This window comes from Erythrolamprus reginae, chromosome 2 (assembly GCF_031021105.1).
Source record: "Erythrolamprus reginae isolate rEryReg1 chromosome 2, rEryReg1.hap1, whole genome shotgun sequence".
NCBI classification, from domain to species: domain Eukaryota; kingdom Metazoa; phylum Chordata; class Lepidosauria; order Squamata; family Dipsadidae; genus Erythrolamprus; species Erythrolamprus reginae.
The window spans coordinates 228916509-228935426 of NC_091951.1; the positions used below are offsets into that span (position 1 = coordinate 228916509).

The window sequence follows — 18918 nt, forward strand, 5'->3', positions numbered from 1 at the left end:
GCCCAGTTTATTTGCATTTTTGAAAAAGTTTTTTGCTTACTTCTCTTGATTTGTGGGGCTAATTCTTCTTTTTCCATTAAATTTCATTTATGTTTTATCAGTATCATTTGCTGTTTGATATCTCGTCTTTGTGGGTCCTTTTGTAATTCTTCCTCTAATTTTCTGTACTCTTCCTCTAATTTCCCCAATTCTTTTTTTCTTTTTATAATCTTTAGCCATGTGCGTTATTATTATTCCAGTCCAACTCTCCTTATATGGGTCATCTGATTCTGCCAGTGAGAGAAATGTTGATGAATTATATAATGTACTGTCATTACTGTAAAAATGTTTTCAGGGTAAGAGGGAAATCACTAACTTTGGAATAAATAAGGGTAATTTATGGCTGCCTCAGGAATGAGCTGGGAATCAGAAGAAGGCAGCATTCTGAAGACTTGCTGGAAGAAAGAAATTGCCAGGGTATGTTTGTGCTACAGCTAGGTCCGAGTGAGGAAAAGCTCATAAACTGATTGTATTCTTAATGGCTTACTTTATTCTCTGAAAGGAGGAAAGGAAGACAAATTCACACTTCCAACTTGGCCTATTGCCAATACTGTCATCACTTTCCGAGTTCAGGCATAGACAATGTTCCCAGCTCCTTGCAAATACAGTCCATGACCATATTGTCCGTCTTTGATTCAGAATGGATGTTCTCCAACTGTCTTAAGTCTTCAACAGCTCGTTCCGGTCTAGCAGCAGCTCCAGACCCAATGAAGTTACAACAGTATTGAAAAATGTTATTTACCACCGCTTTTCACCCCTGTTGCACCATTCTTAACAGTCACATGATCAAAACCTGGACGCTTGGTAACAGACATATATTTATGATGGTCACAGTGTTCTGAGGTCCTGTGATCACCTTTTAAGATCTTCCGACAAACAAAGTCAATGGGGGAAGCCAGATTCCCTTAATAAACTATATTACTAATGTAACAAACTGCAGTGATTCACTTACCAACTGCGACAAGAAAGGTCATAAAAAGAAACAAAATTTATTTATCCATTGTCTTGCTTAGCAACAGAAATTTTGGGCTTAGTGGTGGTTATAACTCTAAGGCTAGGACTACCTGTATTACTGTATCAAAATATCCATTATGGAAATGTTTACAACTCTCAACTCTGACAGGTTCTAATACACAATGAAAAAGTGCAAAGTAGAATTATTACCCTTTTCTCCCCAATTTTCCCTGGTGAAAATGTCTTTGACCCCCCAACTATAATTTGTTTTAATTAATAATACAGTATCTTATTATAAAAGAATAAGGGTGAATATCCTAGTTTCAATGGTCATTTCAAAAGCAATAGAGGCAAACATAATCCAACAGAGGGCAGTATTCTACCATCCAAACTGTTGGTTGCAGACCATGCTTGCAACCTTCCTGAAGCACATTAATACCAATAGCACTTCATGGTGCTTTACAGCCTTCTCTAAGGGGTTTACAGAGTCATCATATTGCCCCCGACAATCTGGGTCCTTATGTTAATGACCTCAGAAGGATGGAAGTCAAACTTGAGCTGGTGAGTACTGCATTCTAGCTACTATGCCACCACAATAGTTTCATATAACACGTAAGTTCACATATCACCATCTTTGTAGCTCTTAGGAATGCTGGTTTAGTAAGAACAGGGCTGTGCAATGCTTGGGAATCAAAGTGGAAAAGGTACTTCCGAGTATGTGAGTGCATTGATGTAGCAATAGCACTTAGACTTATATGCTACTTCACCGTGCTTTAAAACCCTTTCTAAACAGTTTACAGAATCAGCCTATCACCCCCAACAATCTGGGTCCTCATTTTACCAACTTTGGAAGGGTAGAAAGCTACGTCAACCTTGAGTCAACTGGTCAGGATTGAGGGAATCAAACTCTGGGTATTGTGAGCAGAGTTAGCCTGCAATACAGCATTCTAACCACTAGGCCACCACAGCTCTTATTATATGTAGTCTTTCTCAGCAATCTTCTTAAACCAGATCTTCCTTTTCCTTTGCAGCTGCAAGTTTATGCCTGCAAAAGGGCTGACAGGTGTGACAAAGCACCCCCAGGCACCCTTTTCTGAATGGTAGTCCTGGCAATTCACACACTTGCCAAATTATATTTGCAGAGCTACAGGTTTGAATTGCAGATAAGTCAGTTTGGGATAGGTTTTGCTGTGGCCTGCCCACATCCCACATAGCTGGTCACGGATCTAGAGGACCAGGAAATGATTGTGGCACAGCCAGTTCATCACATGCACCTGGCACCTGAGTCCGATAGTGAGGAGGAGCTCGGTACCAGAGGTTTGAAAGCCAACCAGGATCTTCTGCACCTCCTCAGTTTGAGCTGAGTGACTCAGGAGAAGAGGAAGAGCCTCTGCTTGATGATAGAGCACGCAAGGCAGCTAGCAGGCATGACTGGCTCTGTAGGAGGAGGATGTCTCCTCACGAGTAGAGCTGCAGGCTAATTGGCCACGCCCTGAGGCTATTTAACACATAAGCACACAGAGTCACTTGCTGGAGACAACGTGGTTGATTCAATATACCTAGCTTTGCCATGTTCTGATTTTCCTGCTTTCTGAACTCTGGATTATCGCTCTGTGAAAATAATTAGTACCAGGGTGTCGGCCAACTTCTGTCAGTTTTGATAACTGTGGAGTTAATTGCCTGTTTACTTTGCAGATTTGATATTGGGCCAGCTCTTAAGAAGTAACATTTTGACTTATTAAGAAAAGAATATTTGAACTTTCTATCGTAGCTAATAAGAGGATTTATTTGTAGGAAACAGGATTATTTGCCAAAAGTGGTGTGCGTCATTTCTAAGGGGACTCCGCACTGGGACACAACAGGTTTACACATCACCTCAAACCTGGATTGCATAGATATAACATAGTTTAGGCAAATCTAGCAGCCCATTATGTTTGATCAACAGTATTGTTGCGGCAAAACTCAGTTGCCAGTCAAGGGAATGGAGACCACAAGGAGATTGCGTAACTCAGGTTTATTTGATGCATGCATCAGGTTCAGAAGATATAAAAGCAATGTCTGAACAACGTGGATTGTTTTTCAGGGCTCTTTATACATTTCCAAAGGAGTACAAAACACACACAATATCAGCCAATCAGATACTAGTTGTCAACATTTCCTTATACAGAAAGTAAAAAAAGGGGTTATACAATGTAGAAGATGCAGAATGTACAACAAAAAGGAACTTGCAGTTAGTATGTGGGTTCATGCACTGTAAGTTGTTGCTTATATCCTAAGATTTTTGTTAATATTGCTTCTTCATTGCTTATTTGACCCCTATGACAATCATTAAGTGTTGTACCACATGATTCTTGACAAATGTATATTTTATTTTATGTACGCTGAGAGCATATGCACCAAGACAAATTCCTTGTGTGTCCAATCATACTTGGCCAATAAAAATTCTATTCTATTCTATTCTATGAAGCTATGTACCTTGAGAGCAGGTGTCAGATCTATCTCTGCACCATCAAAGCCATGTCCTTTTCCTGTAGCACAGCTATGTTCTACCAGATGCAAGGCATAGATTATAAACACAAAATGTACTTTTGTACTCTAAAATGTCAAGTATAACTATATATGTGGGGCATAGGCCAAGGCTTAAGAAATGCAGAATTTGGGCTAGCACTAAATATGAATGTATATCTCAGGCTAGCTTCCTCAGTATGACTTGATATACACAAGAAGCCCAGAAAATAGCTGGATTTCCACAATATACTGTAGCTCAGAGGCCTTCAAACTTGGCAACTTAAAGACTTGTGGGCTTCAACCCCAAGGATTCTCCAGCCAACATAGCTCCCCAACTCTATTTTAGATAACTCTAGCATGTTCTGCTCTTTTTTGTAATCTGAATTACCTGTACTGCTCCCAACTCTCAGCACCAGTAATTTTCCAGGACATAAAGGATGCAAAACAAGAAACTCGATTTTAGTCCAGTGATATGTATGCACCTGAGGGCATTGAAAGCATGCAGCCCTCCCCCGGTGGGTCGACCTCTAGGGAGGCACTGCATGCTATGATTGCCACATCAGAATGAAGTGACAGAGAAAGTTTTCTCGATGAGACGACCTCGAATGAATCAAGCTCTCTCCTTTTTATTGTATTTTACTTCTCTGACATGTGATACAGAATAACCAATTCGCGAACGCCACATACATTAAGCCATCCTCCAGCTACTATTCACTTTTGCACCTTATAAGTCAAGCTTCTCTTGTGGCTTCCCTTTAGGTAATTAACAGAAGCTACATTCCTTGCCTTTTCCCTGGATTTTGTGTTTGCAAAGGAATGTCAGTAATGCATACCGTATATTTCCTTATATGGAAGTTAGCTATAGGTTTTTCTTCATATTGCATATCAAGTCCATACATGGTCTGCAGCTTGCTTACTCAGCCTGGACTTCGCTGCCTGCCTTTCCATAGAGGAAGAATTAAGGTTTTATTCAGCACACGATTTAGGCTTAAAACATCACTCTCCAGTAATATCTTATTCTCAAATTTCAGTGCTTATAAACCTATGATTACAACAGGGCATATGGTTATTTTTGGTTTAATGTATCATGCAAATGGAAACACTGGGTAAATTGAGGAAGCCATCATTTATGAGCAAGATTGTAGAGTGAGGACAATCCTTGTTAGGCAGTAATACAGAGGTCAAGAAAATTCAATATAAGCAAATAAAGGATAAAGTGTCTGCATTCGTTTATTAGATAATATATTAGATTAGATATTAGATAGTCCACGGAGAGGGACGGCATGCAAATCCAATAAATAAAATAAATAAATAAATAGATAATGTGCAACAGTTTATCTAGCTGACCACATATACAGCTAGTCCCAGACTTACAACAGTTCATTTAGTGACCCAAGTTACAACAGCACTGAACATTATGACCATTTTTCACACTTATGACTGTTGCAGCATTCCCATGATCCATGGGATTTACATTTGGATGCTTGCCAACTGACTCACATTAATGATGGTTCCCATGTCACAGAGTCATGTGATCTTTTTTGTAACCTTCTGAAAAGAAAAGTCAACAGGGAAGCCAGATTCACTTAACAACCGTGTTACTAATTTAAGAACTGTATTGATTCACGTGACAAGTGAGAGGAGAATAGTCTAAAAATGGAGTAGACACATGAACACATTTCTCACTTAACACATACTACCTGTATTTCTAATAGGCAACTTCTGCTTGTAACTGCTAGGTGTAGGAAAACATTCAACCAGCACAACTTTTATCTGCATAAGGAGCATAGCAAGAGAAACAAGGCGCCAAAGCCTTTGTTGTTAGGAAAAATGAGGAAGTTTGATTGTGAGGAGCAGGTGAACCTAATTGCTCTTTTAACCAATTAAAGTTTATTAACAAAGGTTACCTTTAAACCTAGAGGCTATTCAAGGCTGCTAAACTCTAGAGAGATATTTACTTTGGATGTATTTGTCTATGGCAGCAGCTAAATCTTACTTAGGGAACAGTGCCTGATAAGGTCCTTGGTCTTTATAAATGAAATAAATCAGACCTTGTCAGAAAAAAAGTTATATTTTCTGATTCCCCATTTAGTGATATTTATATAAATTGAGACTTGCATGTGGCATTTTAAGATGATTTGGTTCTACAAAGCAAGGTTGCCAGGAAAAGATCCCCCCCTCCCCAAGAGGGCAGCTAAAATTACACCTGCTAAGGGTAATTAAACACTCTTCAGCTATTCCGTTTTCCATCTTATTTCTGTGGGAGTAGCTGGACCTGATTTTTTAAAAAGGTTCAGCATAGGCATGCAGATACAGTGTTCCCTCGATTTTCGTGGGTTCAAACTTCGCGGAAAGTCTATACCACGGTTTTTCAAAAATATTAATTAAAAAAATACTTTGCGGGGTTTTTCCCTATACCATGGTTTTCCCCACCCGATGACGTCATATGTCATCGCCAAACTTTCGTCTGCCTTTAATAAATATTTTTTTTAATAAACTTTAATAAATAAACATGGTGAGTAATAATCTGAATGGTTGCTAAGGGAATGGGAAATTGCAATTTAGGGATTTAAAGTGTTAAGGGATGGCTTGTGATACTGTTCATAGCCAAAAATAGTGTATTTACTTCCGCATCTCTACTTCGCGGAAATTCAACTTTCGCGGGCGGTCTCGGAACGCATCCCCTGCAAAAAGCGAGGGAACACTGTATTGCCAAAAAAATAAATGCTTAAATGAAAATAAAAGAATAGATTTTTAGAAGGAAGATGGGCTGTAGATGAAAATATACTTGATACAAAATGCAATGTATCATCAATGTATTGATGATTATTGTCTACTTGATGTGCTGTCCAAATATTAAATTACAGATCTTCCACCTTAACTGATGGACATTCTGAGACAGTATGGTCATTTCTAAAGATAGGAAAACATTCAACGAATAAGGGGAGGATTTCACATTTGCAAAATGCTTGTGAAAGGGGGGGAGATAGCAAAATAATAGAGTTGGAAGGGAACTTGGAGGTCTTCTAGTCTAACCCCCTGGCATGAGTACAGAATAGGAGAAACTCGAGGATGCAGTGTTGATATAGGAGGAATAAATTCAAAATTGAGTTGCCTACCCATTCTTGCCAATCCCTCCAGTGCTTCAATCTCTTCTAGTTCCCTGATTTTTCTCCAAGATCATAAATGACAAAGCATAACCAATTTTCTGTATCTCGAGGATCCCTTGGGGGAAGAGGGGGAAACACTACCATAATCCCAGCAAAGCTAACAGTGATTTAAGGCTGTTTCCTTAATGTGATGGGGACAAGATGAGGGTGAAGTCATGGAAAGAAGGGGAAAAATAGGGGTTGCTTGGGCTTGATTGTGCTGTGGTTTGATGCACTTAGCCTATGACTAGTTGCTAACAACGCTGCTACTGATTGTCCCTTGCATTAATTTATTCTGAAATAGCTTGTCTGTATATTGGTTTCTGATACAGATCCCTTCAGTGTATGGAATGGAATGGAATAGTATAGTACAGTCAGCGATGAGCTACGAGCTGTAACACTAAATTGCGCTCGCCGTTGTGGCTTGTAAGTTCTTGCGGGTCCAGCGCGATTTTGCTGCTGCACCTGTGGAGGTAGCAAAATTGCGCACGTTTCAGTGAGTTTTTACCTGCAGCTCCGTGCGCAATTTTGCTTCCTCCACAGGTGCAGCAGCAAAATCGCGCTCGTCCCGCAAGAACTTACGAGCCACAACGGCGAGCGCAATTTAGCGTTCCGGCTTGTAGCCCATTGCTGAATACAATACAGTACAGAACAGAACAGAATCCTTTATTAGCCAAGTATGATTGGACACACAAGGAATTTGTCATTGGTGCATATGCTCCAATTATCTAGTTTTATCTTCCCAACTCTCATTTGAGAGGCCCAAGAAAGGACTAAAAAAGCCTGGAAAACTCTATTCTGTTTGCAGAAGAAATACTTTTAAAACTACTAACAGCACAATAAAAAAAGAGCACATGTTAACTTGTAACTCCATAGTCAACACTGGAACTACAGTGGAACTTGTAGACATCTCAAACTAGTAACATTACGATTTTAAATGGCCGCTCTATACAAATACAGTGGAACCCCGACTTACGAGTTTAATTGGTTCCGGAAGGAGGCTCGCACGTCGAACAGCTCGTATGTCGAAACATTGTTTCCCATAGGAAACAATGTAAAAGTGATTAATGCGTGCAAGCCCGAGGGCTGAGGGGAAAAGACGTCGGCTGAAGCGGGGAAGTTCGCCAGGAGTCAGCAAAGAAGCCACGCGTGTGTTTTAAAACATCGGAGCCGGCATGGGGAGGCTTTTAATCAGCCCCCGAGCCCCCAACCCGGACTCCGGGGTTGATTGAGAGCCTCCCCATGCCGGCTCCGATGTTTTAAAACACACGCGCGGCTTTTCCGCTGCCTCCTAAAGCGGGGAAGTTCGCCAGGAGGCAGCGGAAAAGCCGCGCGTGTGTTTTAAAACATCGGAGCCGGCATGGGGAGGCTTTTAATCAGCCTCCGACCCCGAACCCGGACGTTGATTGAGAGCCTCCCCATGCCGGCTCCGATGTTTTAAAAGACACGCGCGGCTTTTCTGCTGCCTCCTGGCGAACTTCCCCGCTTTAGGAGGCAGCGGAAAAGCCGCGTGTGTGTTTTAAAACATCGGAGCCGGCATGGGGAGGCTTTTAATCAGCCTCCGAGCCCCGAACCCGGACTCGGGGGTTGATTGAGAGCCTCCCCATGCCGGCTCCGATGTTTTAAAAGACACGCGCGGCTTTTCTGCTGCCTCCTGGCGAACTTCCCCGCTTTAGGAGGCAGCGGAAAAGCCGCGCGTGTGTTTTAAAACATCGGAGCCGGCATGGGGAGGCTTTTAATCAGCCTCCGAGCCCCGAACCCGGACTCGGGGGTTGATTGAGAGCCTCCCCATGCCGGCTCCGATGTTTTAAAAGACACGCGTGGCTTTTCTGCTGCCTCCTGGCGAACTTCCCCGCTTTAGGAGGCAGCGGAAAAGCCGCGCGTGTGTTTTAAAACATCGGAGCCGGCATGGGGAGGCTTTTAATCAGCCCCCGAGCCCCGAACCCGGACTCGGGGGTTGATTGAGAGCCTCCCCATGCCGGCTCCGATGTTTTAAAAGACACGCGCGGCTTTTCTGCTGCCTCCTGGCGAACTTCCCCGCTTTAGGAGGCAGCGGAAAAGCCGCGCGTGTGTTTTAAAACATCGGAGCCGGCATGGGGAGGCTTTTAATCAGCCCCCAAGCCCCGAACCCAGACTCGGGGGTTGATTGAGAGCCTCCCCATGCCGGCTCCGATGTTTTAAAAGACACACGCGGCTTTTCTGCTGCCTCCTGGCGAACTTCCCCGCTTTAGGAGGCAGCGGAAAAGCCGCTTATTTTTTCTTGCTTATTTTTTCCCGCCACTCGCAGCGAAAGTGCCCCGGTTTTTTTGCCGCCCCCCCCCCCCGCCCGCCTCTCGCAGCAAGTGCTTGTCCGGGCGTTTTTTTTTGCCCCCTCCCCCCCGCCCGCCTCGTAGCAAGTGCTTGTCCGGGCGTTTTTTTTTGCCCCCCCCCCCGCCCGCCTCGCAGCAAGTGCTTGTCCGGGCGTTTTTTTTTGCCCCCCCCCCCGCCCGCCTCGCAGCAAGTGCTTGTCCGGGCGTTTTTTTTGCCGCCCCCCCCCGCCCGCCTCTCGCAGCAAGTGCTTGTCCGGGCGTTTTTTTTTGCCCCCTCCCCCCCGCCCGCCTCGCAGCAAGTGCTTGTCCGGGCGTTTTTTTTGCCGCCCCCCCCCGCCCGCTTCAGCACCCCCAGCAGAAGCCAAGGACTCACCAAGAGCTGGATACTGAGAAGAGCCGGCCTGGCTTGCTTTGCTTCCGAGCTGATGCAGAGCCGAATAAAGCGTCACGCCCCCCTGACGCTTTTGGCGGCAAAAGAGCCCAGCATCGCTTCGGAAGCCGCCGAAAGCGTCAGAGGGGCGTGACGCTTTATTCGGCTCTGCATCAGCTCGGAAGCAAAGCAAGCCAGGCCGGCTCTTCTCGGCTCGTATCCCGAATGGAAGCTCGTGAGTCGAACAAAAATTTCTCTACTCTCCCAGCTCGTATCTCGAGTAGCTCGTAAGTAGAGCTGCTCGTATGTCGGGGTTCCACTGTATGAGAATATCTTGCATTTAACTTGAGGGCAGATTCTAAGTACAAGATACTCTGAAATCTGTTTACTAAATTATTTACAAAAGAGTTCAATTGCATTTTAATGACACATATTAAAATTGCTTGAATTCAACAATTTTTACAATTGCTTCTGGAAACAATGTGTTGAAACTTTGCAAATCACTTGTGAAACAATGTACCCTACATTTATTTTTGCACAGTGCATTTTGCTGGTCTATGCCTATTTACAAGCTACAAGTCAAAGGAGATCAATTTCATAACTAAGCAAGGGTTCCCCCTCCCCATTTGCAAACAATTATCTGTACGGTATGAAACTATGATGTGGCTACATCTAAAAACATGAGGTTAGCCTTTAAGGGCCAATGGCATAATGATATAACTGCAAGTAGGAAACAACAATATTTTGGGCTGCTTTGATGAGAGTAGGGGGCAAATGGGTACAGTAACTTAAATCAGTAACTTAAAGCACTAATTTCCACATTATACCTTTCTCCAAAAGGTTTCCCCAATATTTAAACCTTAGGATTTAAAACATGCCCCCAAAAGATGAAGTAAGGATTCTTGCTTCCAAATAAACCTCTTTATATAATTATCCATTGTGCAGGTGAAGATGCCCCTAGAAGAAATTGCCATGAAAGCTCTACTTTTTCCACTTGGGCATTCCAGAAATATCAGGACCCAATTCCCAGAATTCCAAGCTGGCTGTAGACCTGGAATAAACATTTCCCCAAAACTTACAGCAACAATAGAGACACTTATCGAAGAGAGCTCAGAATTGAATTGAACTCTGGGGTCATTGGTGGTGTCTGAGCTTGGTGGTTTTCTTGTAGATGTTTCATTACCAAACTAGGTGACCTCATCAGTGATCAATGTGTGTTGTTATCTAGTTTGAAAATGAAACATCTGCAAGAAAACCACCAAGCTCAGACAGCACGTTTTGATCATTTGGCTTAATACAATGTGCCAGCAAAGCCAGGACTGCACATGCTGGAACAATATCTGCCCAACGTTGTGGCCTTACCAGCCACCTACGGACACATCATGTACAATCCATTTGATGTCAAAATCGTCTTTGTACACAATGAACGAACATCACATTCAGCAATCCAAACCACCCCCAACTCTGGTATATACGGAAAAACCTCTCTCCATGGAATAGGTCCCTTGTCCTCAAAATGTTGGGTGCCGTTGAACTGTAGGGGAATTCTCAGAAGTCTTCAGCAGAATTCTGACTGACAAGGTATGAAAGATAACAATGAATGGATTTTTGGAAAGGCAGATTTTTTTCCCCTTGGGCAGGAACAGGGAATGCAGGCCAAATTTTTATTCTGTAGCAAATCACTGCAAAGAACACAAGTATAAGAAAGGCAATTGCCCTTTGCTTGGCGAAGTGTGAGCAACTGCTAAAAATTAATTGGCTTGAATGACGGAATGTCTTATGCAAATATGGATTTGATATTTGGTGGCTGAATATGGTAACAGCAGTATATGATGGAAATTAAGCAGATGCCAAGATTTAATACGAACAATTCAAAGCTAAACAGGAAATAGGACAAGGAGGTTATGATATCCCCTTAGTTGTTTAACCATTTATGGGTCAATGTTATACATTGAAGGTTTCTGGTGAAGGTACAGCTCATCTGGGTGAGGAGGTTAAAATATATAAATTGTAAACCAAACGTGTAAACAAAAATGTTGTTAACTGGCACAGTGAATGATTCACAGCAAATTATTTTATGATGCAACAGGCACGATAGCTCTGGAAGTGAATTGGGGAAGACTTATGGAAAGTGGAACAAATGGCCGAAAGGCAGGCATATATAAATGACAAAAAACTAAAGCAAGCACAGGTAGTCCTTGATGGTTATTTAGTGACTGTTCAAAGTTACAACAGCACTGAAAAAAGCGACATGTGTGAAAATTATCCACAATTATGACTATTGCAACATCCCCTTAGTCAAGTGATCAAAATTCAGATGTTTGACATCTGTTTCATATTTATGACTATTTCAGTATCCCTGGATCATGTGATAGCCAAGAAGGCTTCAAGAGTTGTAAACCTACCCCTACGTAGCTTCTGCTCTGACAATCTCACACTACTTACCAGAGCTTACAAAACTTTTGCCAGACCCATCCTTGAATACAGCTCATCTGTTTGGAACCCATATCGCATCTCAGACATTGACACCCTTGAAAATGTCCAAAGATACTTCACCAGAAGAGTCCTTCAATCCTCCACTCGAAATAGAATACCCTATGAGACTAGACTTTCAATCCTGGGCCTAGAAAGTTTAGAACTAAGACGCCTTAAACAAGATCTAAGTATTGCCCACAAGATCATATGTTGCCACGTTCTGCCTGTCGGCGACTACTTCAGCTTCAACCACAACAACACAAGAGCACACAACAGATTTAATCTTAATATTAACCACTCCAAAATTGACTGTAAAAAATATGACTTCAGTAACCGAGTTGTTGAAGCGTGGAACTCATTACCGGACTCCATAATGTCATCCCCAAACCCCCAACACTTTACCCTTAGATTATCTACGGTTGACCTATCCAGATTCCTAAGAGGTCAGTAAGGGGCGAGTACAAGTGCACTAGAGCAGTGTTTCCCAACCGGTGTGCCGCGAGACATGGTCAGGTGTGCCGCGAAGAAATAAGCTCAGCTTCTGGTCTCGCAACTTTTTGCAAAGAGAAAAAAGTTGTGAGACCGGAAGCTGAGCTTGCTTCTTTGCGCCTTCCAAGTTTTCCAGCAGCTGCGGCGCCCCGCCCGGCTGAAGCTTCCCTGTCAGCAGGTGAGCTTTGGGGCTTGGTGGGAGGGCAGCAGCAGCGGGAGGGCGGCGCGCAGCGGGAGGGTGATGGCGGCGGCAGCGGCAGCGGGCAGGAGCCATGCCGTGGGGCGGTGGCAGGGTGGTCCCTCTCTCTCTCCCCCTCTCTTGCTTTCTCTTTCTCTCCCCCCCTCTCCCTCTCTCTTTCTCCCAGTAGCCGTGGGGTGACGTCAGGGTGATCAGCTGTGAGGCGGAGCTACGGAACAGAGGAACAGAGGCACCGACGGCGGCGGCTGGAAATGCTGGAATTGCGTGGCTGGCACTTGCCTGCTGGCTGGACCAGGACGGAGGCTCAAGCCCCACGTCCATGCCCAGCGCAACGCCAGAAATGTACGGCGTCTAGCCACCGCCGTCTGTGCCTCCGTTCTGGAGCTCCGCTTCACAGCTGATCACCCTGCCGTCGCCCCACGGCTACTGGGAGAATGAGAGAGGGAGAGAGGGGGGAGAGAAAGAGAAAGCAAGAGAGGGAGAGAGAGAAAGAGAGAGGAAGAGAGGGGGGAGAGAAAGAGAGAGAAAGATATAGCAAGAGAGGGAGAGAGAGAAAGAGAGGGAGAGAGGGGGGAGAGAAAGAGATAGCAAGAGAGGTAGAGAGGGGAAGAGAGGGGGGGATAGAAAGAGAGAGAAAGAGATAGCAAGAGAGGGAGAGAGAGAAGGAGAGAGGGAGAGAGAAAGAGATAGCAAGAGGGGGAGAGAGAGGGAGAGAGGGGGGGAGAGAGAGAAAGAGATAGCAAGAGAGGGAGAGAAAGAGAGAGGGAGAGAGGGGAGAGAGAAAGAAGGAGAGAGAGGGGGTAGAGAAAGAGAGAAAGCAAAAGAGAGAGAGAGAGAGAGAGAAAGAGATAGCAAGAGAGAGGGAGAGAGGGGGGAGAGAGAGAAAGCAAAAGAGAGAGAGAGAAAGAGAGATAGCAAGAGAGAGAAAGAGAGAGGGAGAGAGGGGAAGAGAGAAAGAAAGACAGCAAGAGAGAGAAAGCAAGAGAGAGAGAGAAAGGGGGGAAGGAGGGTGAGGGAAAGACAGAGAGAGGGAAGGAGGGCAAAAAAGAGAGGAAGGAAGGGAGAAACAAAGAGAGAGGGAGAGAGAGGGGAAAGAAAGAGGGAAGGGAGAGAGAGAGAGAGAGGGAGAGAGAAAAATAGAGGGAAAGGGAGGAAGAGAGATATTTTTGTCCAAACTTTTTTTTACACACACACACCCGCCCCCCGTCCCCGCTCAATGTTCCCCAGGATTTTGTAAATGTGAATAATGTGCTGCGGCTCAAAAAAGGTTGGGAAACACTGCACTAGAGTGCCTTCCATCCCCTGTCCTATTGCTCTCCTATATCTCCTATACCTTTCTTCTATTCCTATATCTCTTCTTCTATTCTTTCATTGATATGTTCTATTACTATACCTTCTTTTCTATTATTTCCTAGATATATTTTACTATGAGTATCTCCTCTATAACCTTCATCATGTATTTTACTATGTGTATATTAGATATATACCCACTAAAACCCTCATTGTGTATTGGACAAAATAAATAAATAAATAATAAATAAATCACCTTTTGCAACCTTTTTACAAACAAAGTCAATGGAGAAGCCAGATTCACATAACAACTTACCAGATTCACTCAGCAACTGTGGCAAGAAAGGTCATAAAAATCAGGTAAAATTCAATTACCAAATGTTTCACTTAACAACAGATGTTTTGGTCATGTCAAGGAGCACCTATAATTGAATTTGGCAAAATGTTTACCAGAGAAGGAAAAACAGAAAGAGATTTTAAAATGTGTAAATGCCTAGTGGGAAGGTCTCTTCCAAGAATGAATGTTTGTCAAGATAAAGAGAATGGGAGGAACAGAATAGCAAGGTTCTATCCACTTCGTTACCTGGAAGTTGCATAACTCAGGAAAAATGTAAACACCGAATACAGTGGAAATTAGGTATTTCTGAAATATTGTGCTACAAGAAGAGATTGGTTCAAGAAAGAAGGGGTGCTGAATGTGGACTAAAGGTAAATGGATAACATCCAAGCAATTGATACTTTGCTATAGAATATATCTTAGAAATGATTTGTGGTTGTCCCACAGCACCTGAAATTGAGAAATCTGCACTCATGTATTCAAAATTCATAGTAGTATTTAAGTAGGTAGACGTCTCGAGTTGGAACCTGAGCACATATAGAGGGGCGGCATACAAATCTAATAAATGAATAAATGAATAATATAATAATAATAATAATAATAATAATAATAATAATAATAATAATAATAGATAGTTCTCTCACCAAATGGCACAGTTGTCGTACAGGAGTTTCCAACATGGGATTGCAGAATACCACAATCTTGTTTGAAAAGCTTTCTCCCTTCAGAATGATCTATGCACATTTCATTTAGTGATAATATGTTGGTGGCTTTTGTGGGTGGGGTGTGAACTATTGGGGTACCAGTGTTTTGTGATATAGAAAGATCCTTATAATGTCTGTGGCTTGCAGAGCAAAACCCAGCTCAGGCTTCATGTGGGGAAACTTCCCCAAAGAGAACAAACATCTTAAGACCAATAGCAAATAGCTCAAGACCAATGGCAAGAGAGCATTACCAACAGCAAAAGGGCAATGAGTAAGAGCCAAGGCGTGTACCTTACATTGAATGAAGCCACGCAGATCAATGAAATGCCACGGCTTGTGCAACATAACTCAACGCACGCAAGCAAACAACCCACCCACCACCTCCTTCTAAGGAGAAGAACAAAACCTACATTCACCATGGGAAGGAGGTGAGCAGAAGACAACATCAGGTCATGTTCTAAAAAAGCCTGTTTCACAGGTGTGGCTGGCTGCATTTAGTGAGCGGTACAGAAACACACGTAAAATTATGTTTTTAATCAAAATAATAAAACGCAGGATTTTAAAAAAATGGTTAAAACCTGAGAAGTGCCACTTCTGAATTTGAAAAGTTCCATGCTGAAAAGTGTTGAGTTTGTTATGTGAAAAGAATTTTTTTCCCCCCAAGGACAAGACTTAATAGGACATCCTCAACACAGTGGGCAGAAGTGAAGCTAAGCTGTCTTTTAACACCGTCTCCCAATGAGCTTCCGCCTTTACTACTCAGAAGTAAATCTCACCGAGTTCATGGCAGCTTCACCAATAGCTCACACTATGGCCAAAGCCAGAATGTTATTTATTTGATTGGATTTATTTGATTTATATGCTGCCCAATTCCCGAAGGACTAGTAATGTGGTGTTGGGCTAGAAGTGCGTTATTGGGCTAGTACTAGTAGTGTGTTGTGTTGTGTTAAGCCAGCCCACGTGGTCGTAAAGCAGGCGTTATCTACACCTAGGCTATCATGACTTATTGGGGCTAAACCCCAAATGGAGCACATTTTACCTCGTTTTGGTTGAACACCAAACTTTAGTCCACCCAGTTGTAAAACCAAACTTTCTTTCGCTCCGGCGAACCACCAGTTGATGCTACCGGGGCAGCCAATGAAACTGAAGGGAGCCGAGAATGTGTGCGCGGCCGGCGCCAAATTGCGGCGCGAGCCCAACCTGGCGAAGGCTTCAGCCGGGGCCCTGTTCCCCTCAGAGCCACGAACGTCTACGACGCGGCCCCTGGGCTCCCAAGCTCGGCGGGGTCGGACGGGGCTCGCCTCGGAGGCAACCTTCGCCCCGGGAGGCGGGGCCCCACACAGTAGTAGCTGGAGAAGTGGAGGAGGAGCCTCAGCCTGACATTACGACTTTCCTCCTTTTCCCCCCGGCGAGTAAGCTGCAAGCAGCTGGCAGGCGGGCGCTCCGTTCGCGGTTTCGCCGCCGCTCCGGCCTGCTTTGCTCCCGGGCGCAGCCATGAGGCGCCTCCGCGTGCCCGGCTCGGCTGAGTAGAAAAAAGAAAAAAGTTCGCTCTCTCCAGGATGGAGCTGCCGGGCGCTTCGCTGCAGAAGGCTTGCCGCCTGCTGGTGGTCTTCTGCGCCCTCCACCTCTCGGCTGTGCTCTTCTACTACCTGAGGGGCAACACGCTCGGCCACCAGAGGAGCCCGGAGCCGCCGCCTCGCAGCCAGATGGTGGTGTTCCTGCCGGCCAACGTCTCCAAGCCCAAGCCCAAGCCGGTCGCGGATTGCCCCGACCCTTCCCCTTTGCTGTGTAAGTGTGGAAGCTCCGCGAGTCGACCTCCCCACCCCCTCGCTTTCGCTTCTCCCCGCGGTTTCAACCCGGCCGCCTTTTGCTTTTCACTTCGCGACGCCGCTTTTAACCCGTTTGCCCCAGCGCGCCCCGTTGCTACAAGGCTCCACTTTTGCTTCCCCACCCTTTCCTCTTCCTGTCTCTCTCGGGCCCTGCCTGCCTGCCTCCTCTCAAAAAAAAAGAAAAAGGAAAGAAAAGCCCGCTCGCTCGGGTCTTCTTGTCTTTCGGGGTCTTCCTTTGCCGCCCGCCTAAAGCGCCGCCGCCGAGCGCGGAGCGGAGAACTTTCTCGCGCGGCCCTGAAGAGCGTGTTGCCTTTTCCCGCGTTTACCTATAAAACTTTGCACATTGGCAGACGTTCGCGATTAGGAGAAGGAGAAGCTGGCCCGGACTCGACTTGGTCCATTTTTCCTTTGCTCCGATGTCAATGTTACATAGAGCCCCTCTCCCTCCCCCCTCTTTCCCTCTCTTTCTCTTTCTCTCTCTCTCTCCTTTTTCTTTCTCTCCCTCTCTTTCTTTCACTCTCTTTGTCTCTCTCTCTTTTTTCCTTTCTCTCCCTCTCTCTCTTTCTATCTCTCTTTTTCTCTTTCTCTCCCTCCCTCTCTCTTTCTCTCCCCCTCTCTCTTTTTCCCTTTCTCTCCCTCTCTCTTTCTCTCTTTTTCTCTCTTTCTCTCACCCCTCTCTCTTTTTCTCTTTCTCTTTCTCTCCCTCTCTCTCTCTTTCTTTTTCTCTCTCCCTTTCTCTCTCTCTCTCTTTCTCCCTCTCCTTTTTTCTTTCTCTCACTCTCTTTTTCTCAGTCTCTTTGTCTCTCTCCCTCTCTCTTTCTCTCCCTCTCTCTTTCTCTCCCTCTCTCTTTCTCTCTCTTTTTCTCCCCCTCTCTCTTTCTCTCTTTCTCTTTCTCTCCCTCTCTCTCTCTTTCTTTTTCTCTCTCCCTTTCTCTCTCTCTCTCTTTCTCCCTCTCCTTTTTTCTTTCTCTCACTCTCTTTTTCTCAGTCTCTTTGTCTCTCCCCCTCTCTCTTTCTCTCCCTCTCTCTTTCTCTCTCTTTTTATCCCCCTCTCTCTTTCTCTCTGTCTTTCTCTCTCTCTCTTTCCATTTCTCTCCCTCTCTCTCTTCTCTCCCTTTCTATCTCTCTTTCTCCCCCCTCTCTCTTTCATCAAGAGGGGGCTTATTGCTGAGTAGCTGTGAATTCTTCCTATGCCCAATTGTCAGGAGGAAATCTGTCTAGAGTTCACAGATCAAGGGAGGATAATGGGATGAGGACATGAATTCTGAGCCAACAGGCGCATATATAAATGGTTTTGGGCAGAACCTGATTTTTTTCTGTCTGTTGCACTCATCCTCTTCCTGCTCAGTTCATTTCGCCTACTTTCCAGAACTTTAACTTTTTTGTGTTAGTAGATTGATCCCATGGAAAAGTTCCAAATGCTGCCTTGCATTTCTCTCTCTCTCTCTCTCTCTCTCTCTCTCTCTCCTCTCTCTCTCTCTCTCTCTCTCTCTCTCTCTCTCTCTCTCAAGGGGGATGTCAGATGATGAATCATGTGTGCCACGTTGCCTGACGGGTGGAGGAACCTCCCCCCCACTCCCCGAGATAAGGTGGATTTGTTCTGCTTGGATTGCTGGAAATGATCTGCGACTTGACCTTGGACCCTGAGGGCTGCTTTCTTTGGCAAGGGTGTCCAAAGGGATCTAAAGTAACTGGTTCTGTCAGATTGAAGGCCCAGCCTCTGTTCTTTGCAGTGATTTTTGACCTCTGGTCTGGCGAATTTGTAGACGGCACGTGCCTGCCAACTTTATGGGTACAATGCAGATCCCTGCTCTCTGTGACAATGGATTGGAGGCATTTTGTCCTTGGTAGCTTTATTTCTGATTTCCATTTTATTTGATTGTGCTATTACAAATACTATATTTTTAAATTTGCAATTCAAAATTAGTTGCTAAATTAAAAAAAATGGCTTTCAAATGAATTAGCACTATTATCCCAAGGGATTCTCAATCCCTTTAGCTCAGTGCTTCTCAAATAGTGGATGGGGCCTGGGGAGGGGGGGATGGAGTGATGCGGGGAGGGGCGTGTGACCCTGGGGAACGTGCTTTTTTTTTTTGCCACAGGGAGTAGGATGCACGTCCTGTCTGACCCTTGTACTGGCATACAAATCTAATAAATAATAATAATAACAACAGCAACAACAACAATAATAATAATAATCTCCATCATGTTCTTCAATGTTGTGTCCAGGGCAGCCTGTTCTAAAAGAAAACATCTTGCAAGTTCA

The 18918-nt window shown here is 44.5% G+C and overlaps 2 protein-coding genes across 4 annotated transcripts in view; one reads left to right on the plus strand and one right to left on the minus strand.

Annotated features, from left to right (window-relative positions):
• Window positions 1-15952, minus strand: part of LOC139162144 (cystatin-F-like) — a 31668-nt gene extending 15716 nt beyond the window's left edge. The window contains exons 1-2 of one of the 3 annotated variants that reach the window (XM_070742187.1): window positions 15863-15883; window positions 41-269 (exon numbers count right to left, since the gene is read on the minus strand). The gene's annotated coding sequence lies outside the window, so the exon portion shown is untranslated. Of the gene's footprint in view, window positions 1-40; window positions 270-14763; window positions 14794-15862 lie in introns of those variants that run through there. The other 2 variants (XM_070742186.1, XM_070742188.1) reach the window with 2 other exon arrangements.
• A 41-nt stretch (window positions 15953-15993) lies between these two features.
• B4GALT1 (beta-1,4-galactosyltransferase 1) overlaps window positions 15994-18918 on the plus strand; it is a 67598-nt gene continuing 64673 nt past the window's right edge. Inside the window, exon 1 of the mRNA XM_070742185.1 lies at window positions 15994-16611. Coding sequence (XP_070598286.1) covers window positions 16383-16611 — 229 coding nt within the window. The 5' untranslated portion in view covers window positions 15994-16382. The remainder of the gene's footprint in view (window positions 16612-18918) is intronic.